This window comes from Enhydra lutris, unplaced genomic scaffold (assembly GCF_002288905.1).
Source record: "Enhydra lutris kenyoni isolate GAN:26980312 unplaced genomic scaffold, ASM228890v2 scaffoldscaffold1, whole genome shotgun sequence".
Lineage (NCBI taxonomy): Eukaryota > Metazoa > Chordata > Mammalia > Carnivora > Mustelidae > Enhydra > Enhydra lutris.
In genome coordinates, this window is record NW_019154085.1 from 18416787 (window position 1) to 18441386 (window position 24600).

A 24600-nucleotide genomic window follows, 5' to 3' on the forward strand; every position below is an offset into this window, starting at 1 on the left:
AAACATACTTTTACCACATGATCCAGTAGTCAGGTTTCTTGGTCTTTACCCAAATGAACTGGCTGGCAACTTATACCCACACAAAGCCCCGCGCACAGATGTTTGTAGTATCTTTATTTATAATTGGCAATTAAGCAATTAAGAAAGATGCCCTTAGTGAATGAATGGATAAATAAACTGTGGTACTTCCAGATAATGAAATATACAACTCTAAAAAGAAATGAGCTATTAAGCCATGAAAAGGCATGGAGAGAAGTTAAATGCATGTTACTAAGAAAAGAAGCCAGTCTGAAAGGCTACATACTGTATGATTTCAGCTACATGACATTCTGGAAAGGGCAAAAACAATGGAGAAAAAAAAATTTCATTGGTTGCCAGTGATTGGGCTGGGGCAAGGATAAATAGGAAGAGCATAGAGGATTTTTAGGACAGTGAGACTGTGCTCTATGATATTACAATGGTGGATAAATATCATTATACATTTGTTTAAATCCATAGAACGTGCAACACCAAGAGTGAGCCCTAATGTAAAGTTTGGACCTTGGGAAAAAAAGATGCGTCTGTCAATGTCCGCTCACTGAATGTAACAAATGTTTGACCACGGTGTGGGATAGTAACAGCAGAAGAATATTCTCTCTATATATATTTTCTCTCTATATATTCATATAGAATATTACTCGGCCACAATAAAGAATGGGATCTTGCAATTTGCAACAACATGAATGGACTTAGAGGGTATAATGTAAAGTGAAATAGATCAGAGAAAGATAAATACCATGAGATTTCACTCATGCAGAATTTAAGAAATAAACCAAATAGCAAAGAAAAAAAGAGACAAACACAAAAACAGACTTGATTACAAAGAACAAAGTGATCCAATTGGATGGTGAAAAGGGAGATGTGTAAAATAGATAAAAGGAATTGAAAGTACACTTGTCATCATGAGCACTAAAAAATGCATAGCATTGTTGAATGTGTATTGTATATCATAACATTGTTTAACGTACAATGTTATATATATTCATACTTCAGTAATGTTTTTAAAAATAATTTTGAACATATTGCAGGCTCTTCAACCAGGTTGCCCATTATTGTCAGCTATTGTCAATCCCGATAACGTTTTCCCTGTGACTTGATTTCTTCATCTCTGTAATGGGGATAGTAAGAGTACCTACCTCAGAGTTTTCAAGAGAAGTAAATGAGATTTAAATTGTGTGAATGTCTTGTAACACATTTCAGTTCAATAAGTCTTAGCTATTATTTCTTTTACAAATTTAAAAGTACGTTTATCTACCACATCTTACTGAATTACCCAGCTTCCCTGCAAGATTGGAATGGCTGTCCTCACCTCACTCTATTGATGAAGAAACTACCATTTGGAGGGATACAATTAGTTCTCACAGTCAGTAAGTCACAACAAGAAGACTCTTAACACTGGCTTTTCTCCTCCAAAGCCTGTTCACAGTGCTTTCTACCACCTTTTCATCAGCTTTCCAATCCTCATTGTCTTCTAGTTTCTTCACTGATTTGAGTCTGACTTTCTTCTGCAGATCCCTAGCACAAACCAGACGAGGGGTTTTGGAAGAAACAGTGAGCCCATGGAGGAACCTGGACACCTATTCCTATACCAAATATCACCCCATGGAAGAGGTGAGCAAGGACACATGGAGTTTGGTGGTGGCCACAGCCTACTTTAGGATGGGCAAGGGATGGTTCACTGTAAATATCCATAGGTTAGAGAACCTCAAAATATGAGGTAGAGATTTGCCTGTGCACTGAGTTCAAGGGATTGCAGAAAATCATCTATTGGTTGAATATATAAATCATTTCATATGAAATAAAAAGGCAAATAAATAGAAATTAAAGGAAAAAAACAATCTAGCCAGTTTTGCTCCTGTGAACATGGACTAAAATTAACCCTTATTCTTGTTTGTCAGATTGTTAGCCAGTTTAAGCAGGGCAAGGCCAACATGTATATGGCTGTGGGACATGGAATGGAGAAGCCTCGTGAGTCAATCACATTTACCTGAAAATGTGGTATTTCTTGTAGGGTACAAAGGATGCAGGCAGTAGTTCTTAAAAGGGGAAAATTTCTTTTATAGAAATACTCATATTGTTACTAAGATGAATTTGGTTATTTTTGAAACTGGATATGGTAAAAAATTAGCTACCATACATGTATATTTGTGAAGTGTGTGTGTGACTTCATGCAAAGCTTTTTTTGAAGTATAAATTTCTAAACATAGAATCTTTGGGTTAAAAGATAAGCACATCTAAATTTTTACATAAATGTTCAAGTTGCTTTCCAAATAGGTTTACCGTTTATTCTCTCAGCATTTGGGAGTATATTATTATTTTCCATATTTTTTTAAAGAATGAAAGAATGAATTGACACATTCTTTTGTAGCTATCACCCCCAAGTGCTAAAGATTCTAAAAATTTGAGCAAGATCCAGGAAGGCCCATGGAAAGCTTAAGCTCCGGTATGGGAGATAGATCACACCTGGCTTGACCACTTGCCCTGTGACCTTGACCAAGACACTTAACCTCTTTGGTCTTTGGTTTCCTCACCTGTGAAACAGGAAGTCAGTACAGATCTTGCAGCTTTTCTGTGACTGTAAATAGAATACACTACTCTACTTCTGATTAAACAACAGATAAATAATTACTACTGTTGCCCTGCTGTTTGTAGCTTTCCCAGGGCTTTTGACACCTTCATCTGAGTCAGCCCATCATGAAGCATGCACAACACCCATGTGAGAAGTTGTCGTTCTCCTCCTTTGACAGAACTGAATCAAAAATACTCCACTGACATATTATTACTGTTATATTAATGTGCTTAATCTGTTAAGATGAATGCCAATTGAGATGCTATAATTTTCAAATAGAATATTTATTATCTCAAGTCAACTATGGTTATTTGCCATAACTTATTGTATAGCTATTTCAACTATACAGAAACTGAGTGTGGGACTATCCTGTCATGTGTTGATGACTATCTTATGTTTATGAATTCCCTCAGTCTGTTCGTCATTACAGAACCCCACATTATAGACTTCCAGGTGAAGGTATAAGACTCTTCCTTTCCAAGCATGGTGTAAGACTTTTAATTAATTCAACATCGATTCAGGTCTCCTCAAATGAATCAAAATGACTAATTTGGGTTTGATTTAGAAACTTCTATTGGCATGCTCTATGAAGGGCGTATCCAACTCTTCTCTAATCTTGGATCCACAGGCATTAGCAAAGGATACTGTTGGGATCCAAAAGGATCCACCCAAATCAGTGTGACGTGAAACTGCTAGCATGATTGGGTACCCATTATTGGGTCCAAGTCCAGAGGTTTGTGGCCATTTGAAGGATATGATGTTTCTGAAGTGTTATCAGTGGATTATTGACACTATTAATGCTCAATAACTTATTTGTAAAGTTCAACAGAAAATGGGAGGAGGTGAGCATAGTTCATTGGTTTAGTCCTGTACTTTGTTTAGCACACAGTCACAATGTAGAGCAAATAGTCCAGAGTTCAGTATCTTTTTTTTTAAATTTTTTATTTCTTTTCAGTGTAACAGTATTCATTGTTTTTGCACCACACCCAGTGCTCCATGCAATCCGTGCCCTCTCTAATACCCACCATCTGGTTCCCCCAACCTCCCACCCCCCACACCTTCAAAACCCTCAGATTGTTGTTCAGAGTCCATAGTCTCTCATGGTTCACCTTAAGAGTTCAGTATCTTAATGAGAGAAGCAGTTATCTTAATTAGAGGCAAACAAACGATTTTCTTATTGATAGCCACAGTCCTTCCTGGCTCTTTCAGATCTATCAGTGGATGGTCCAGATAACTGAAAAGTACACTGGAGTGGTGACACAACATTTCCTAGGAATGACCTATGAGACCCGGCCCATGTATTATTTAAAGGTGAGTGAGAAGGCTGGGAATTACCTTAATTACTTAGTTCACTGCCCTCTTACCACTTACTGTGGACATGTTAATTTACAAAATATGTTCCCAAATTTGAGAGTTATCTAGAACTACAACTATTGGCTCTGAAATCAAATTTACCCAGGAGTTGAGTGAATGATTGCCTAATATTTTAAGCATGGGGTGCCTACCTACCTAATTTTCAATAGGCCATCAAACTGGGAACTGAGCCAGCCAAAAGAGATATCTAAACATCCTCTGCCTAGAGGCATATTTTAAAGAGTAGAATTGGTATATAATAAGGAAGAGTAGAATTGGTATATAATAAGGAAGCAATAAAGGTAGATATACAATCAAATACACATACTTATAAAAAGGGTAATCATAAGAGGGAATGAAGGTAAAAGCTGGATTAGGAAATATGCTGACTGGATTAGGAAAATGGATCAGGCTCTAAGGAAAAGTCTCCTTGAATATGATGGACCCAGTCTTGTCTTTATCCCAATTTGTAAATTTCTCACTGGTAAATAGGTAGAGCCTTCATCAGCCCAGCTTCCATTGGCTTTCAATGAATGGCTGGAGTCCAGGTCATTTACATTCAAAACAGATGCGACTGTGACAAACTGGAAGTGTTCATGACCTTTTACCCATCAAAGAGAATCCATACTTGCCAGGTTGAAAGAGGAGTGGATCTTTCTCACTGGAGAGAGACTGAACTGCTGCACAAGAATGGCACAGGGAGAAAGGAAAGATTGGGTTGACCAGGAGTGGATAGTGAAGGGTGTGTCTCCCACTATCCCTCCCTCATTCTTGGAATCACAGAGTGGAGGAAGAAAGGACCTGTAGGGGAATAAAAAAACTGAAAACTTTAAACAGCAGTTTATGATTATAAGCAATTCTTTGGTAATAGAGAATGGATGTCTCCTCCAGATCAGCCAACCGTCCGCTAACTACAAGAAGATCATTTGGATGGACTGTGGAATTCATGCCAGGGAATGGATTGCCCCAGCTTTTTGCCAATGGTTTGTGAAAGAAGTAAGTGTCCTTAGTTTTCTTATAATGGTTAACTGCCCAAAAAATACCTGTCAAATCTTAGCTATTTAGAAAGCACGCTTTTTCTCAGGTAGACAATGCAGCTCTCTACTGCAGCTCTATTCCTTCACCCCAAGGGAAATGGAATTTATAAGTAGCGTCACTGAAAGCTGAGTTAGGTGTTATGATCTCTTTTTAGTGTATCCACAATAATATGTACTAGAAAGTAAGTAACATATCTAAGTGTAGGAGACAATACTTCATGGAAGTCAGAGATGAGTAAAGCTTGGTGCTGTGTTTTGCTGAGAGTTTTGGGCAAATTTTCTAACTCCAGGACCCCTAGTTTTTCACCTGCAGAAGGAGCTTAGAATGGCCTCTTTAGAGGGTCTGTAGTGTAGACGAAGAGACTTAGCATGTGGAAAATACCTAGTTCAGTGAATTGTTACATATTAGCCATACCCTATAAGATACTTTTTGTGTTAATCTTTTCAGAAACCACAACAGAAAGAAACCCGCAAAGAGCAGTTCTCAAAGTGTGGTTCCTAGACCAATAGCGTTGCCATAACAGGGAACTTGTTAGAAAGGCAAATTCTGGGGCTTTACCTCACATACCACATTAGACCCAATGAATTGGGGCCCGGGGTGGGGGGCGGGGAGGAGAACCAGAATTTGCATTTTGGACAGCTGAGGCAGGATTGGAGGGCAAGAAGGTAGATGTTCCATGTGCAATCACCTCTTATAATTATGTTGAAATTACTAGAAAATCGAAAAAAGACCTCTCCCCAGGAGCATTTCAAATGTTTCTCTCTTAAATTTCCAGATTCTACAAAACTATAAAGACAACCCAAGGATAGGAAGGCTCCTTAGAAACCTGGACTTTTATGTTCTTCCCGTTCTTAACATCGATGGTTATATCTATACTTGGACGACTGTGAGTACATCAAATGTGGTTGTGGGATGAGTCCATGAACTAGATCTTGACTCAGGTTCATTTTTCTGACCTTAGTCATTGTAGAAACAGAAATGTTTGTAGCCATGTAAAGAAAGAAACCCCATTTGGAATAAAAATTAACTCAGTATTGTTAAGCCAAAAATCTACATCAAGTTTAGGATGGAGAAAGTGGAGGCCCTGTTAGAGTTGAAATCCAGCACATGTTTTTATGTTTGTTTGTTTTTGACATATTCCCAGTTTTGCAGCCAGCCTTAACTTTTCTCCAAGTCCACCTCCTTCAAGTTTGTGGACTGCCTCTCAGATTGGTATAAAATTCATATACTACCCTGTAACCACCCAGTTTTGAAGCACGAGGGGCACAAATGGTGTATAAATTCCAACCCAACTTTCATTTTCCACTGTGATCATTTATACAGGGGGAAAACATCTCTGAAGTTTTTTAGTTAATAGGAAACTGTCTCTTGGTTTACCTGGGTGGTTCATTAGTTTAAGTATCTGCCTTTGGCTCAGGTCATGATCCCAAGGTCCTGGGATAGAGCCCTGTGCATCTGGCTCCCTGCTCAGAGGCTTGCCTGCTTCTCAGCTGTCCAATTTGTTATGGTAGTGGTTCTCAAGCTTTATTTTGCATCAGAATCACCTGGGGGGGAGGGCTTGTTAAAATACGGGGACTGCCTGGTTCTCCCCCTCCGCCCCTGCCCCGTCCCTCCCCCACTAATGCTTGCTCTCTTTCTCTATCTCTCAAATAAACAAACAAACAAAAAATCTTTAAAAAAAAAAAAAAGAAAATTTCCTCTTTAAAAGTTTCTTGAAAACAGATCACTCCACAAACAAGGACCCCTGTTTCTAAAGAGTATCCATTCTTCCCTTTTCCTTTTTGCTCTCCCAAAAGTGGTTCCTGGGAACCCTTCTCCTGCCGCAGCCTTTTGGCTCAGGTGTGAATCAAATTCTTCCCTCCAAGCTTGTCTGGAGAAACTTGTCTTTATGCTCATCTCCACTCATCAGTCTTCTGCTTCCAGAAATGTGCAGAGACCATCACTGATACACCTGGAACGGCCTCTTTCCATCTGCCAAGCTATTTACCTTTCATCCTATATCACTTGGACATAAAAAATGACTCTCTGAATCTTTCCCTGATTAAGCAGATCACGTCCACCATGCACTGCTAATCTGCTCATGAGGAAAAGGCCATACTCCCTCCAATTTGATGGTGTACATGTAGGTACACTGGGGTTGGACAGATGTTCCTGTTTTGGGGTGTTGCTGGTCCATCTGTGAGACTAAAAAATATATGCACGAGCTTTGTCATGTTAAAAGCAAGTTTTCCCAGACAATCCTACGGACTATTTTTTTTATGCTCCAGGGCCACCCACTTATCACCAACACTGTGATTTATAAGACCCCAGAACAGCAGCATTTCTATGTTCTTCTGTTGCAGGACCGGCTTTGGAGGAAATCCCGTTCATCCCATAATAACGGCACATGTTTTGGGACAGATCTCAATCGAAATTTCAATGTGGCCTGGTGTAGTAAGTACACATTTAGTTGATGACTTGATGAGCAAAAAATGGAGAAGAGAAACTAGGACAGAGATGAATTACTAGAGATATAATTTTCAAAAATAAACACCTAATTTTGCACAGCTCTCTGGACTTCTTGACCAGCGTTTTCACCCTAAGGGATGACATTATCTATGTAGTAAGAACCAGCAACACTCAAGTGCAGGACCCTTTTCAAGTGGAATTGGCTAAACAAGGGCAAAGAAGACCTAGATCAAAGGGAATATGTTTGAAATCTATCACTTTATTTTAAAATATATGAATTTTCATAAAGAAAAGAAAAAAATCAGAGAATTATCCTTGCAGATTATTTTTATAGCAGGGAGGCAGGAGTAAATAAGGCAAACATTTCCTTCTCCTTAAGGCATGTTCTTGTTTCTGAATCTTAACATGCCCTGTGAATCAGAAGCAAATAAGGAGGTAGAAATGGTTAAGAGCAATCTGATTAAAAACCAGATGGTAAGGGTAAAAACTCAGACTTGGCTGCTGTGTGGTCTTGGAAAAATCGCTTCATCTTTCTGCTTTAGGTTTCTCTTATTTAAAATGTGGGGCCGTAGTCCTAGCATCCAATCAGTAGGTAGTTGTGGGAATTTGATGAGTTGCCACAGAGGGGCTAACCACTGTGCCCAGGTGCCCAGGGGGTATACGGTGCTCAGCTGGTAGTCCTTATTATCATCACTTGGAACAGACTACTGTGTCCTTGCAAAATAGCTCGAATGACACAGAAGCCAGTAGGACAGTGAGAGAGACTTAGCCTGACCTCGGAACCCAAGAACTGATTCCCAAACATCTATTTCAGTAGTAAAAGATTACTGAAAACACCATTTCATTCTGCATCTTCCTTTGTGGGCCATGGAAGCATGGAGGTTGTCTCTAAATCAGAATGTCAGCCCTCCTGCCTGTCTGAGCTCGACCTTGAATGACTATCCCCGTTCACTAATTTAGCCAAAACTAACTTAGACAAGCCGGGGCAAGCCCCAGTTCCATGCACAGGTTGCTCTGAGCAAGGGTGACTCCTTGCCCTCAGTCCCTTCTAAACTAGGTATCATGTTCACTTCTTTCTGGTTCTCTGTGTATTCCAGGTATCGGTGCCTCGAAAGACTGCCACCATTTAACATTCTGTGGGACAGGACCAGTATCGGAACCAGAGACTAAGGCTGTTTCCAGCTTTGTAGAGAGCAAGAAGGAGAGCATTGTGTGTTTCCTGACCATGCACTCTTACGGGCAGCTCATTCTCACACCTTATGGCTACACTAAAAATAAGTCCAGTAACCATGAAGAGCTGGTAAGACCATAGCACCAGAGGCTTTACAAAAGCCTCCGTGGGACCCTGGCTTTCCTTTCCCTGGTTTCCATTTTCAAGATTTTGGCTCCCGCCCTGCTTTTGTTCTCTCTGCTCTTCCTTATTTTCTTTCTTCTACATTTTGCACCTTGCCAGACACCTGCTGGGAAGGCTTCAGGTTAAATGCTGCTTTACCTACATTAATTAACTACCTGTTTCATAAAGTGTCAAGTTGGGAGACATCTTAGGTATTCGTCTATAATATAAATGAGACGATTATGTTAATAATCTGCAGGAATGTGCTTTCATTTCTGTAAATTCTCTTGAAGCTCCGTTCAGCAATTATAGCTTTTGAACCGTGCTTTAAAGAACTTGCCAGCTGTTAGTGGAATATGGCATATCTAAAATAACATGGCTAAATAATATCTGCTCTCTTCTCTGCTAAACACAATGCTTTATTTTCTTCAAAACTCTGCTTCTAGTATTTGCTTAAGGATATGTGTAAGGGGAAGTGCCAGCAAAGCCCAATCCCAGGAAGGGAAAGTGCATTTTGTTACATCCATGTCCTCTGAAGCTGTGCTTACTCAAGCACCGGGCACAGTTGCTGAAAAGGACTGGTCTCTTTGCCCTTTCTTGCACTTAAGGACAGCAGATACAAATCAAAGGAAGGGTAAATTTGGAATTGTTGGAATATTTGTTATCTTTTTAAAAAACAGTATTTTTTCCTATGTTTAATTACTGCAAAATTTGCATAACCTAAATTTTATCATCTTCACCATTTTTAAGTGGACAGTTCAGTAGTGTTATGTATGTTCACCTTATTGTGCAACTAATCTCCAAAACTGTTTCATCTTGCACAGTGGACACTCAATACCCACTAAAAGCAACTCTCAGTCCCTGTTGCTTCTGTAGACCACCATTCTACTTTCACTTTCTGTGACTTTTATGCCTCGTACAAATGGAAACATACAGTGTCTATCTTTTTGTGACTGAATTCTTTCATTTAGCATAATGTCCTCAAGGTTCATTCATGTTGTATTATATGTCAGAATTTCCTTCCTTTTTATGTCTTAATAATATTTCATCATATGTATGTCTCGTGTTTTCTTTATCCATTCGTCTGTCCATGTATATTTGAATTGTTTCCACCTGTGAGCTACTGCAGATAATGTGTCTAAGAACACAGGTATACAAAGATCTCTTTGAGATCCCACTTTCAAATTTGGGAGGATATAACCAGAAGTAGAATTGATGGATCATATGACAGTTCTGTTTTTAATTTTTGGAGGAAGAATCATGATATTTTTCTATAGTGGCTTTACCATTTTTTATTCCGACTGACAATGCACAAGCATTCCAATTTCCCCCACTTGCTCATCAACACTTGTTATTCTCTGCTCATCTTTTTTTTTATTATTTAGAACAAGCCCCTCATTATCAACGAATGTTGGGATGGATGGAGGCTAAGCTCACTCTGTTCTTGAGGTCGTAGAGGCTTGTGGACCCTCCGATTCTCTTACCTGTCCTGTCCCTCTCCTGCTGGAACATGACCTGGAGAACACATGTCTGGGCACAAAAAGAAAAACCAGTGTCTGTCTTTGCTGAAGGGACCCCATCCCCCAACAATCAAGTACCTCCAGTAGTATCCCAAAATCTTTCTTGCAGTGTTTTCAGACATTTGTACTATGTGATCATTTTGCAAGATGTGGCAAGAACTAACATTTGCTTAGCACTTTGCAATTATAAGGGGATTTTAGGACCATTATCTCATCTGACCCGACGACAATACAATAAGCTCACTTTGAAGATGTGAAAATTGAGACCTTGAGTTAACAATAGACAGTGATTGTTAGAGCCCAGGTTGGAACTCATGTCTTCAACTCCAGAGGCTACATTCATTCAGTCTCCTCATACTGCCTCTCTGTTCAGAAAGGGCATACTACTTCTTGGAGCACCTATCAACTTTGATGACCAGATCACTATGTTCTATTTCCTCCTATTCCCGAGCTCTAGAAATTTCGTTTCCTCATTAAAGGAAACTGCAGAAACAGAAATTTCAGTTGAAAAGCCCAGAACTTGTTTTATTTCCCTGTTCCTGTGGTATTATTAGATGTCTTACCTTCTGGTCAAAGGGATCTGCGACAAATACAAATGAACCACCATAGACAGGCCATTGTAGATCCTTAATGGGCCAGGCCTTCCACCAACAGAAAAAAGCAGTCTGTAAACCCTGGTGGTTTTTTTTTTTTTTTTTTTTTTTTAAGAATTCTGTTCTCTTCTTGGCTCAGGAAAACAGATACTATATGACCATTTTGCAAAGTTTGTATTCAAAGGTGAGAGGGTCTTGTGCTATTGGTTTTCTGGTTATAGCACTCTGATCACAACTAAAGGAGGCAAAAGGGCAGGAGAGACCTGTGGCACTAACATTGCCACGACTGGAAGGTAACTCAAAAGGTGGAAATTAATGAGAAACCTTCATATGCAGAAATGGGCACATTGAATTGAGAAAGGGTACTTCAGTTCTGTATTTCTTACAGTCTGAGGTGCTGAAGAGTTAGCATAAACATTCATCTCCAAGACTTTTCAATAAAAAAGTGTGAAAATTTTGCCACCTTGTGTCAATCTCACTGAAGCTAGCTAGAGTGGTTTTAGGTTCTTATGAGTAAGCTTTGATAGAGTGCACAAAAGACACAGAATCAAGCCAACTGTTGAAGGAGATCTCCATTTTTGGTATTATTTACAACTACCAGAGACTAGTAATTAATCTTTATATATTTACAAAACCAAAAATTTGTAGAAATCATGATAAATATTATACTGCATGATAGAAAACTTGGCAATCACTATGTAGGGGAAACATAACTATATATAGCCCTGTTCTAAATTGCTCTGGAAATTAGAATAGCTATAAAAATTCTAATGTTTTAAATGCTGACATTCTTTCCATTTGAACTCTTCCCATATCAACTTCTAGATCCCATCCCAAGCTCCTTCCTCCTACACACATGCCAGGGTCCTCATCAACCTTTTTGCGTGCCTCCCTGTGAATATATGCCTATAGGAAACTCTCTGGGAGTTATTAAGGAGGCTCAAGGTCTTTAGAAATGTAAATTATGTACTAGTGGCAAAGGGATTTTTATTCTTTTGACTAACATTTCTTTGGGCTGAGAAGAAGGGCAGCAGAGAAATTGGCTTTCTATGGCCCTATGGTAGAGTGTCAAAAGGAGAGGGAAGAATAATCAGGAGGTCCACCCTTAAGGATAGAAGTCAGAGTCTCTGGATTTTATTTCATCTTCTTGGAAAGGACCAAGTCTACAAGCTAGGGTCACAACTGTATACTTCTTATATACCTGATACTTCCTACTCCTATCAACTTCCCCGTAGTAATTGCTAATGGAATCATTGAAAAAAAATCAAAATTTCTTATAACAATAAAGAAGAGGAAACTAGAAAGAATGTTTCCCATCCAACAGGATGTGAGGGAAAGGAATTACATAGGATAAAGTAAGTAAAGGCTGGCAATCAGAAGAAAGAAATAGTTGTCTGGGCTGAACTGCAGAAGAGAAAAAAAAATGCAAGAGCCATTTGGAAGGAAAATGCAGCCTGGAGCTGGTGCATATAACCCAAGTAAAAGTTAAGGTCCCACATGGATCAGTTAGCATGGAGTTTCATTAAGAGAAATTGAGAAACATATGGGAATTAAAAATAATTAAAAGCAATTCATGTCTCTACCAGACTTTGAAAGAACTTCAAAAGGGAGTGTAGCTGGTAAATCCTAGCAACTCTTTCCCCCTCCCCGCCTCACGCTCTTCATTTTGCTCACGGATAGCAACTACTCCTGATCTTTTCTCTTCACTCTTCATTTTTATCTCCTTCGCAGTATTTCTCTCTCCAGAAATCTTCTTTCTGATTCTCTTCTCCTTCTTACCATCATTTTCTCTTCTATCTACAAACAGCTCGTATACCTTTTTGCAGTGTAAAAGATTCAAACCAGCTTGATTTCATGCACTCCTCAAGCCCTTCCTACCCATGACGTCATTCTGGACAACATGAGCCCAGGAACTAAGCCAGACTTAGAGCCCTTTATTCAGGAAGAGAGAAGGAAGGTGAATGGCCCATGACAGAATTCTCAATAGTGAGTAAAGAGGATGCAAAGCTCTTGAAAATATGTTCAGTTGAATGCTTTTTCTTTCATCTCCGCCACACTCAGAAAGTCCCAAGTGCCCTAAGGATACTGCTCACAGCTGCTGTATATGACCTACCACCACTTACACCCTTTTCTACTCTTCCTTTTGAACTTCATCATACCTATCCCTACTCTGCCCAAGCACCACTCTGTTATACCCCAAGATTCAGCTGGACAATGCAGGGCAATGCAGGACAATGCAGGACCAAGAAGCTTTAAAGTTGGACTCATCACTAGTCAGAAGTCAGGGGAGCTGATGCACCTGCAAAATCAGTCAGGCTGCCCTAAGTGGTAGGGAAAGCAAAGATGGATCACAGTCCAGGCAGGGAGTGGTCAAGGAGACTTTGGTGGTGTTTGTGTAAAATTGAAGGGGAAGTAATAGGGAGTCTGGGGTTGGGAATATTTAGAGGAGACTATTGAAAGACTGTTGAAAGGATATATGAAAAAATTTATCAGAAGGTTAATAAACACAGCAATACACTTGGATCTCTCATTGTTAGTGGCTCTGATCTCAGGAAAAGGTTTTCAGAGAGCAAGGCTGAGACATTAGAAATCATTCAGTTCTAAGAAATTTCCAGTGTAGTCAGGTGACATGGTGGCAGATGTGGGGAAGGGTGTAGCTTCCGGCTCTAAAATTCTATAAGCCTATAAGAGATAAGTATTAAATACCTATAAGGAAAAATAAGAAGGGAGTTAGAAGTATGAACAAAGGGCCAAGGTGGGAGGGGCAGGGAGAGAGGGGATTTAGTTGAGGTGATGAGGAAAGGCCCCATGGAAGAGTCAGCATTGGAAAAATTCTTTTGAGGTTGGATAGAATTTCAACACGCAGAGAAAAGAGGTAAGGTATGCCAGGTAGAGGGAATATCTGGGGAAAAGGTCGGAGTCTGAGGAAAGGGGCACGTCTGGGGAACAGTGGGAAAACTTGAGTGTGACTATCATCTAGGGTAGGATATAAAGAATATGGTGTTGGAAAGGTAGGTTAAGGCCATATCGTAAAGGGTCTGTGAATGTGAAACTGAGAGGCTTGTGATTAATTCAGTGGGCAATTAAGAATAAGGCTTTTCAGCAGGATCGTGATCATAATTCCACTCCACCTAAGTTCCCCTGGAATCCAGAGATCGATTGGGATAAGGATTGGTGAGAGGAAGGGAAACTTACTAGAAGATGACAATAGTCCATTTCAGAGGTAATGAGACCAAAATAGGATAATGCAACTTGGTAACCATTTGAAAGAAGGAGAGTCAAAGGTGACTGCAGGATTTTACGTGTGTTTGGAGGAGCATGATAAGTCAGAAATTTGGAAATCAGAATAGCTTTATTAATGGGGGAATGATGAAATTGGGTGTGAGCGTGTTGAGTTTAAAGTACCAGAAGGCTATCTAGGTATAGAGGTCCAATGGGAAGTTAGAAAGATGGTCTGGAACTCCGGAGATGGATTTGAACAAAATACCCAACCCTCTGGATTGTTGGATTTATTTTTAACACCAGATATCTGTCTCTGCATTTCCCACCTACAGATCCAAGTTGGACAGAAGGCAGCAAATGCATTGAAAAAAAAGCATGGAACCAATTATAGAGTTGGATCGAGTGCAGATATTTTATGTAAGTAGGTTTTTTTTTTTTGGTTTTTTTTTTTTTTGCCTCTTCAATAGTATCTAAGGCACAAAAGAAGCCAATGGACTTTGGGGAGTGGAGTGGGCTGGAGAGGGACGGAAGAGTTCCTGGGGTCAACAGGAAGTTATACAAATCAAAATGACCAAGGATAAAAGGGAGTCTGTACAAATCCAGAATTACGCTCTCTAGGGATAAGGTGTGAGCTAAAAGAAAAAATTAATACCCTGGCTCAGACCAGAACTCCCTCTGGCTTCAGTTAAAAAGAGCTGGCAAGTGAGAAGGCACAGGAGTTAACAGGAAAGATGTTTTCCAGCAACCCTTGGTCAGTTGATTCAGTTCTCAGAGGACCCATCAGGCTGAGAAAGCAAAGCAGGTGGGGCCTGGAGAAAGGATCTAACAAAGAAAAGAATTTAGTTAAAAGGATAGTGCACAGCCTTCCCCCAACCCCAGCCACCACCTCCTCCATCCACCTGAGGACCACCTGGATAATATTTGTATAATATTTTCCCTGTTGTTCATTTTCCTTCTGTTCCCTTATATGTCCGTTCACTTGCCTTGTAAAACTAGGTTGTCTAGTCTTTGATTCAGCAGGAAACTTTAACCAAACTTCTGCTATGTGCCAAGCATAATGCTAGATATTCAGGGAGCTGGTGAGGGGAGACAGAGAGTCTAAATGAGATATAATTCCTACCCTGTGGGGCTTCAAATCAATGAGAGGGAGAAGACAGCTACCCATGAATCCTTAATATGAAAAAGTTTATTCATGTTCTTGCACTGGAACTTTATTCCCTGAAATAGCCATAGAAACTTATCCTTTCCCAGTATAATTTCTACCTCTACCTTCATGCTTTTGTTTGTAGATACCACATCAGGGTCTTCAAGAGACTGGGCTCGGGACATTGGGATCCCCTTCTCATACACGTTTGAGCTGAGGGACAATGGCACATACGGATTTATTCTGCCAGCATCTCAGATACAGGCCACCTGCGAGGAGACCATGGAGGCTGTGCTCTCGGTCCTGGATGACGTCTATGAGAAATACTGGGACTCAGACAGTGCTGTGAAGATGACATTGACTGCTATGGTGCTGGGCCTGCTGGTCTCCTTCATGTCTGTTCTCTGAGTGTATCCTACCCAGGCCTGCTCAGCCCCAGTCGTGCGAATGTAGCTGCAGGGAAGGTGTTTGTCTGAAGTTAAAGAGAAATCAGATAATTCAAATATATTTTCCATTTCAATAAAGATGAATCATGTTTGCATTTTCAGGTGTGTTTTGCTGGTAATTAATTTTTTTTACTTTAAAGAGTGTACTATTAGTTATTGCTACAACAATGCCACACCAAACCACTCTAAAGTTCAGTGACTCCTGAATCTACAGGTCAGCTGGGAAGTTCTGCTGATTTTGGCCCATCCATTTTTATGCAGCTGTGGTCAGTTTCAGGGCAGCTACCATAGGGTCTAGAGATGTTTTTTTCTTATCTAAATTTTTTAAAAATTTGCTCATTTTTTGGAACCAGGTTCACATTTAATTTTGTATTACTGAATTAGTAGCAACATTCAGAAGATGTTACATAATCTTTCTATATAGCCATTCCTGGTTTTATTTATTTAATGTTTAATTAATTAATTAATTTCAAAAATCCTTTTTGAGAATCTGCTAGGTACATTTTGCCAGGCTCTAGTGCTACTGTGGTGAATAAGATAGACATGGTCCCTATCCTCTTGGAATTTCTATTCCAGTGGGTGAGATTGGAGATGAAAGCTATAAATAGTTGGAATGGACACACTGTTGCATAAGGGCAACTCTTGGCTTAGGGGGGCCATAATAATCAAGAACACAAATAAATAAACTGAATATTGCAGCTTGTGACAGGTACTATGAGAGAAATAAAGAGTAAGTAGAGATGTAAGCAAGGGCCAGATTGTACATATACAGGAATATAGGCATTTAATTGTGCTATCTTGTCTATTAAATTGCAAGTGCTCTTAAGTTAGTGTCTATGACTGTCATTTCCTATGTATCTCCGTGTGACACCTTGAAATGGTGCTAAGCACTTGTCAGGCTTTGAACAAATGTTGTAGCTGTAACCAAGCTGACAGAGCATCCTTGGGTGTTCAGTCACCCATTTCTAAATTTTCTTGTTAGTCACAGTCACAATACACTTCTTGGTTGTAACCCCATTATTGCCTTTCTTTGTCCTCTTTATTTCTTCCTGTTTTGCCAGTGTGTGGCTGATAAGGGTCAGAAAGAAAAAGAATGTCAGGGGCAATAGGGCTTAATGAATCAGAGAACAGCTATTTCCATAAAAATGCCAACCCCACAATTGTGGCATTGTCAGGAGGAAATGGTATGGTCTCATCAGTAATCAGCCTAAGAGGGAAGAAAACTAGTGTGACCACCAGTGCTGTATTCAAGAAGAAAGTGAGGGAGCTGTGCCTTGGGACCTGGGTTATCAGCTTTCATCTAGCTTGTGTTTTATTTTCCATCACTGTCTTTTAACAATTTGGACCTGTAAGTATTATGGAACTCTGACCTACAAAGTTTAATTTATGTTGAAAGATTGATCCTATGGGCAAATAAAATTGGAAGGGAAGAGATGGAGATGCAAGCTATTAGCTTGCCTGAAACCTCTTACATGGATTCTTCCAAGAGTCTAGGACACAATCATAGCTTTTTGGTGGGGGACTTAGCATGGCTCTGAGGCCATGAAGGGGATCTGAGGTCCAGGACATGTTTTTTACTTCTTCTGAAAGTTTTATACTTCCTGTGACAGGTTCCTAAGAGCAAGGGTGGAAAGGTGATAAACAACCACACAGATCTTTCTTAAGGAAGTTTTAACTTCCTGGTCGTAAGTGGCAATAGATTAGGAAAACTTCACAACCGATGCAATGAATGAAATCCTTAGAGTGTCTTGTCCTGTGACTGTTGGATCTGGGATTTGATATTACCCTACTTTAAAGCTAAGAAGTTACCTCGTTACTGTTTCATGGATGTTGAAAGACATGAGACTCCAGAGTCAGGGACACAGGACAGCAGTACTCACAGCACCGTAAGCAGCTTGAGCATCAACATATTCATATTGATTCCTCTTGCTCTCAAGTTTCCAAAGATCCCAGATGACACCTGCTAAGGCAGTGAGTTGTGTTATAGGAGAGAAACACTAAGCTGGAGGATTTCACTGCTTTTATAGCAAACAGTAAGCAAGCCTGCTCTTTATTGTAGTAGGAGACACTTCCTCAATACTCACAGTTGCTTGCTTGCTTCAAACTCAACTCTGAAATGGTCCAGAGCCTCACATCCTTAGCATAGCTAGCAGGATGTGTAGGAGCAAGAGAAGCCCATTGATGACTGTCTTCCAATAGGCTTGATGTATTAGATCAAATCATGCAAAATTGCTGTTTTCCGAGGTCAAAAATGTCCAACTACTGGTGATTTTATATGGTTTAACATAATTTCTCAGTATTAATAAAGGTGCCTCGATGTGCCTTTTAAAAAATTTTTTAGAAAGTTTGAATATACTGCATTTTATGTTACTATTTCTTTCCTTCCACTAAATTCTGTTGGTGTTTTTTTTCCATAAATGTTCCTACAAAGGATCTAAATCTTCTTGACTTATAGGTAAATTTAGAGTTTAAAATGATGCAAAATGGTAAATTCAGATGGTATTCAAGCCTCTAACTCCTATTTTTTTCTACATCAGTGTCAAAATGAGTTATATTTTTGTTTCGGCTATGTATGACCAAGCTCCTGTTTCTCTTCCTTTTCTTATGCAGTTTAACCATCTTTTGATATGTTACTAAAAATATATTCTTCATATCACCCCAGTATTATTCTTATCTCATACATGTAATTTGAATCTGGCCTAAATGTATCATGGCACTAAGAGAAGCCCACTGCCCCAAAATTACAATACTAACTATAAAGGAGTTAAAAAATTAAAATGAATAATTGTTAATTACTGTTATTCCATGAGGTGATTAAAATACTTTATGTATATCACCTTGTGTCATACTCATAAGAATCCTGAGTTAGGTACTTTTATTTATTTGATGAAGAAATCGAGATAAAGAGAAGTAGCATGCCAATTTTCACACTGTTCTTAGTAATTGTTGACTGATCAAATAATTATTGAGAATTTCATATTTATAAGAATTTCCTGGCTCTGGGATATCAGAAGCACTGTCCAGTGCTCACCGTCAATACTTCATCCAGATACCTTTAGGCCCCTTCCCCTGTATCTCTCTCTGTCCTTGACATGTTTTTGGTCTTTAACAGCTCACACATATGTGACTCTTCTTCTGATGTCTACCCTTGGGCTATTCCACATACTTTGGCTGCAGCCACTGAGAGTGAGACATGTATGGGGTTTTTACCCACCACCAGAAACATCAGCACCTGCCCAGATGGGGACTGACGAATTCACAAGTATAACACCATATCCCTTTGCAGAGGGTTGGGGAAAACTCTGAAGCATAACCCATGTTGCAGAGATTTTGTGGGATGAGTTCGGAGTTACCCTCCAAAGAACTTTCTCCGAGGGTACAACTGTGCAAGGCTTCTTCCCTTCTCCTGTCCTGCTGCCCCCACTTCCTTACCAGCTTCTCTTGGGAGCACCTCCTGAGTAAACCAATTGTATATGAATCTTCACTTTTGGGTTTACATCTGGGGAACCCAACAGAGGACAACCCTGTTTGGAATTATTACCAAAACAAAATATGTTCTTAATTTCCTAGAATGACCTTTAATAAAAGTCATAGTAGGATTTCATAATCAGAATATGTCTGGGGATTATGAATGTCATATGGACAGAAATATTCTTATTTTGAAGACTTATCATTCTAGAATGTGAGAAATCTTGTTTCAGATAAGACTTTTATTTCAGGAAAACATGCATTTCCCATTTTGTCTTTATTGAAAGCAAAGTAAAAAAAGATCACCCTTTATGAACTTGTAAATTTTGAAGTATTTGGTGTTATGATAAAAGTTTATGAGAAAATAATGCCACTTACCACAGTTTCCCACTCTGCTGTAATCAAGACTGCACAGTCTTTTCTTAGCTATCCTGAAAAGGAATTTTATTTCTTTCTAAGGAGTCATTCATTTAACATAATAATAATAAAAAATAAAGCTCCAAATAGCTGAAATGGTGAGTGTATGAACTCCTTCCCAAACTGCAAATACCTTTCTCATTGATCTTTTATTACGTTTTTTTTCCTGAGAACTTGTTCTTCTTTAAAAAAAACAAAAACAAAAAAGAAAACAAACAAACAAACAAACAAAAAAAAACATTTGAGCAAGTCATCCCCAAAATCATAGTGCAAATCAAAGGTGAACACGGTCTTTTCTCTTCACACAGATGATGTAAAAGCAGCTACAGAAACACAGAGGAGGCATAGAATAATATGTATTCATGGGTTTGAACTCCCTGAAAACCCAGTTAATTAGGTAGAGGATCCTGAGAATGTGAGGTAGAAAGTCTAAGTGGAATCAGGTGGTTGAAGATCCTGAATGCCAAACAGTTTGGATATTATCCCTATAGGCTGCCTGGAGTCCTAATGTTTTTGCACAGGGAGGATAAATAAACACATGTTGTGTAAAGATAAGTCTGGGAGGATGAATTAGAAAGAGACAGTTGGAGTGGAAGTCTGAGGCAAAGAGTTCAGAAAATATACTGTGCACATATAAACTGAATAAGATTCAAGTCAAGTTGAGGGCTATAAAAATGGAAACTAGAGATAGAAATCAGAGATGTTGTTCAGAAAGATTCAATGTGGGGTCTATTAGAACACAGAGATGTGGGAAAGAAAGGTGGAAATTATTGCCAGTGAGTGATTAGAAAAATTATGGCATGATAAGATCATGAGAACTTAAGTCAAATTTGTTTCATCCCTACCTAGGAAGGTACAACAGACCAATGCTGAAAGTGGACTTACAGATCCATGGAAGCCAGAAGGGAAGGGAAGTAGTATGAAAAAAGAGGAACCACTGAGTTTCAGACAGGAAGCAGGAAATGCAAAGTTGCCATGTTAAGGTGTCAGTTGAAACTCGGGCTTACTTTCTAACTTTAAACCAGGTCTCTACTCGCAGACAAACTTCTTTTCAATCTCATGTTTCAAAAAATTTCCTTCAATATGGAAACTTGGTAAAAGCCTTTAAAAAAAAGTTTAAAAACATAATATCCACCAGCTTCCTCCTGCACATACGCTAATGTACCCTATGACATTTATTTTATAATTAGGTTTGCAAGTCTATCACTTTAAAGGTTGACTATTTTCTCTAACGCAGTTGCTCCAAAGATTTGTTTTGCAGCAGAATTCCTATTTCAAATAAAAATGTACCTTAAGGTATGACATATCAATCAGGCAAAACCAGAATTACTCTGCTGATCTGGAGAGAGGGGTGGTAGCGGGTCTAGAGATGCCCCTTGCCCCCCTCCACAAATTCCCCAAAGTCCTGAAGCACTTTCTGTTTTCTCTGTAGGCCCTTGCTACTCAAACTGTGGTCCATGACCTGGTAGATCCAGTCTCACATGGAAGCTTGTTAGAAATTCAGATCCTTGGGTATCAGAATATGGATTTAACGAGATCCCTAGGTAATTTGATGACCTTGAAAATTTAGGAAGCAGTGCTCTACAGTACACAAATCACTCAAAAAGCATATTAAAACACAGATTCTTGGGCCACTCCAATAGATCTGTGGCAGAGCATAAAATTTCCATGTTTAGCAGGCTCCCCAGTGATGCTATTGGGTGGCAATGTTAGAGCAGTAGTTCTCCAACATTAGCGTGTATCAGAATCATCTAGAAGGCTTGTTAAACATGGACTGATGGGTCTCACCTCAGTTTCTGATTCAGCAAATGGGGCCTGAGAATTTGCATTCTGCAAGATTCCCTGGTGATGTTGATGCTGCTGGTGCAGGGAACACAGTTTGGGAAACACTAAATTAGAGCCCTTGGCTCATAATCAGGGTAAAGCTGTCACTAGGTAGACAGAGAGTACCTTGATTTATTTTTTGAGTAAAAGGAGGTAAAATGTGAAAGACAAAATCTCTTCCCTCAAAGATCCTTGAGTCTAGTTCAAAATACAGAAAAGTAAACACTCACTTAAGGGTAAGTACTGAAACGGAGGCCAGGTATATGGAGCTAACCAAGAATAAAAGAGCCATTAACTCAGCCTCTGTGTGGGGCGGGGGTGGGGCGGGGGGCAAGGAAAACTTCACCTGGTTGTCTTTAATCTTGAACACAACTTGGAAATAGTCTGATTGTTTAAATGATTTGTAGTCCATGCAAGACAAATTCTTTAATTTGAGGTCCTGATAACAGCCATAGACTTTCCATCCAATTATGCTTTTGTAATTAAAAGTACTCTCCAAGTCTTTTATTAGGCAGAATGCAGTAGGGTAGGATAAGGTGGAGCAGTGGGTTTGGGAGTCAGGGGGCGTGCAGGGGAGCAGTGGAGGTGGGGATAGGCCTGAACAAACTCTCTCTCAAGCAGGGAAGAAAAGACTGGAATTAAATCTCAGTGAAGAAACATCTGATTGTTTCTGGATCTTTGCCTCATAAAAAGTCAAGCATCTGATGTCAGCTGTTGTCTCCGATAATAGGAGGAAATTCCCAGGACCCTGCTTCTAAAGGAATGGAGTTCTTAAGCCCTAGGAACTAAGGGGTGCGCCTTCTTTCAACTGCCTGCAGGTGTCCTAGCCAGATTTTTTTTTCCTTTTTTTTCTTTGAACACAAAGGATTGGAACCTCAAACAATCTGGCTTCAAACTTAAAAAAGGGAATTTATTGATTTGTATAACAGAAATGTTTAGAGGGAATTCAGGAACAGAAGGATCTGGGAATTCCAAATATGTTTTCAGGATTAGTAATTTTTCATATTTTATTTTTGTATCAGCTTTTTTCTTGTTGATTTTCCTGAAGCAGATTCTTCCCACTTGGGGCAAGTTACCCCTAACTGATCTAGGACAGTGTCCTAGCCTCTCTGCCACTAGGAAAATGCTTCTCTTTTCTAGTAGTTCCAGTAAGATGCCCAAATAAGGACTGAATGGGCCTCCTTGGGCCCAGAGGTAAGAATACACTGACATCCAGGCCTCTCAAAGATCAGCTGTCCTACACCATGTAGACTGAGACAGAAAATGAAGTCAGGCACTTGTAGATGGAAGAAGAGTGAGTGGACACTGGTCAATCAAAAAGCAAAGCTGACAACTCTATCAGGGAGAGGGCAGAGCCTTGTACAATCTCAGAATTTATCCCAACAGATTCAGAGGATCATATTCTCAAGAAGCAAGTCAAACTTTTTCTTCAACTGTGGGCTGGGCATCCATCCAAAATTAGGTTCGAGGTTCCCCAAACCAAAGCCAAAGCCATTCTAATCGTAAGGTGTACTTAATTGTAGCAACATTATCCCTGGGGCTCAAAGTCTGCATGTAACTATTTTCACAGACTCTTCCCAGGTTTCATGTGTAGAAGACAATACAGGGCAGTGTTAATGGCAGAAATTCTGAAGCCTGTTGCCCAGGTGAAAAGCTCAGTTCAGTCACTTCTTGTCTGTATATCTTGGGGGGGAGGGGCTTGGTGATCCTGTTTGTGCTTCAACAGTCTTATTGATAAAATGGGAATAGTCAGAGGATCCACATTACAGAGTTGTTGAGACAATTCAATAAGATAATGTTTGTAAAACACTTTGAAGAGTTCTGGTTTTCCACAACAAAGTCACTTGTCCACCCTAGGTCACCTCACTAGTCACAGAGTGAAATGCTCAATAAATGGGAGGAGTGAAGATTATTATCTCTATCACCCCCAAACTCCAGCTCTCATGGGAAATTCCAAGATACAGGGAGGGAACTCTTACCATAGAGTAACAATAAAAAAGAAAGCACTTTTGAGTCTATCGAGCTGCCAACTGTCCTCCCCCATGATGACTTGCCTAGCGTAGGGTATGTCTGATGTGATTGTCAATGATTACTTACTTCCCTCTTTTATCTCCTGGTTTTTCAGCATTTGGTTATTCTGAGATCAGTAAGATGTCTCACAGTGGCATCACTGAAGAGTTTTCCTTTAAGAATGATATCGGGCATGGACGAGTGGGTTGGAGGAGGAAGGCAAAGTACAGATAAATGACTCCAGAATGTACCACAGAGTCCCCCCACATTTGGCTACCTGCTGGGCATCAGCACCTACTCTGAGACTTAAATATTTCTGGTCACCAGGAGGAGAGAGCTTGTCTTCCTTCTCTTGTAAGAACCTTCTTTTGTTCCTCTCCTTCTTATTGCCTTTTCCCTTGGCTGACCCCAGAGTCACTTCTAGTCCTCTGTGGGCTCTCTCGGCTCTTTTCTCCGTGCCCTCTATAAGACAGGTTTCTGTATCACAGCAATGAGGCATGCACATGTCCGGTGAGGAGAAAAGAGCAATTATTAGTAGTTCCTTAAATATGATTTCAAGTTAGGGGAATAAGGAGATGGAGAGTAGAATCATTGTCTAAGGTAATCCAAATAGATCTCTTCCAAAAAGGAGAGAAAAGGGGAATGTCATAAACCCAGTGGGAAAGTGCTAGGTGGCTGAGGGGTCAGTCAGCTCTTTTTGCAATGACCTCTTTCCAGCCTTCACTGGTCTCTTGTTGGGGAGTGGCATTTGGATGCCTGGACCTGACAAAGGTTGATCTCCTGTGAGATTATCTGTAGTTGACACCAGCAATCTAGCTCAAGTTGAGGTTACAAAGTTAAAGAAACTAGGTCATCCATTCCCTGGCAGGCAGAGGTTTTTTTTTTAACTCTCTATCAATACTTTTATTTTGTTCCAACCTCAAAAGTCTTCATAGGTCATTTTAAGCCATTGTCCCATTCCTTCCTATTTGTCTTCATCTGGTTCATCAATGTTGTTTGCTTTCCTGCTGCTCCTCTTGAGGTCAGACCCTGATGTTTCTGGCCCTTGCAGCCTTTCCAGGAGAGCACAGTGTTCCTGACTATCTAAAGTTAAGCATGATACTACAGGGCACAGCTCTCAAATCACTACTTCCAAGTGACTTTGAGTCTCAAAACTTTTAACCCAAGCCAGTATAG

General features: G+C 39.8%; 1 protein-coding gene across 2 annotated transcripts in view; it reads left to right on the forward strand.

Moving 5' to 3' along the window:
• LOC111144428 (carboxypeptidase O) overlaps positions 1-15809 on the forward strand; it is a 49570-nt gene extending 33761 nt beyond the window's left edge. The window contains exons 3-10 of one of the 2 annotated variants that reach the window (XM_022498738.1): positions 1551-1650; positions 3818-3919; positions 4853-4957; positions 5775-5885; positions 7342-7432; positions 8545-8747; positions 14448-14532; positions 15405-15804. In XM_022498738.1, coding sequence (XP_022354446.1) covers positions 1551-1650; positions 3818-3919; positions 4853-4957; positions 5775-5885; positions 7342-7432; positions 8545-8747; positions 14448-14532; positions 15405-15667 — 1060 coding nt within the window. In that variant the 3' untranslated portion in view covers positions 15668-15804. Of the gene's footprint in view, positions 1-1550; positions 1651-3817; positions 3920-4852; positions 4958-5774; positions 5886-7341; positions 7433-8544; positions 8748-14447; positions 14533-15404 lie in introns of both variants that reach the window. The other variant, XM_022498729.1, reaches the window with a different exon arrangement.
• The last annotated feature ends 8791 nt before the right edge of the window (positions 15810-24600 follow it).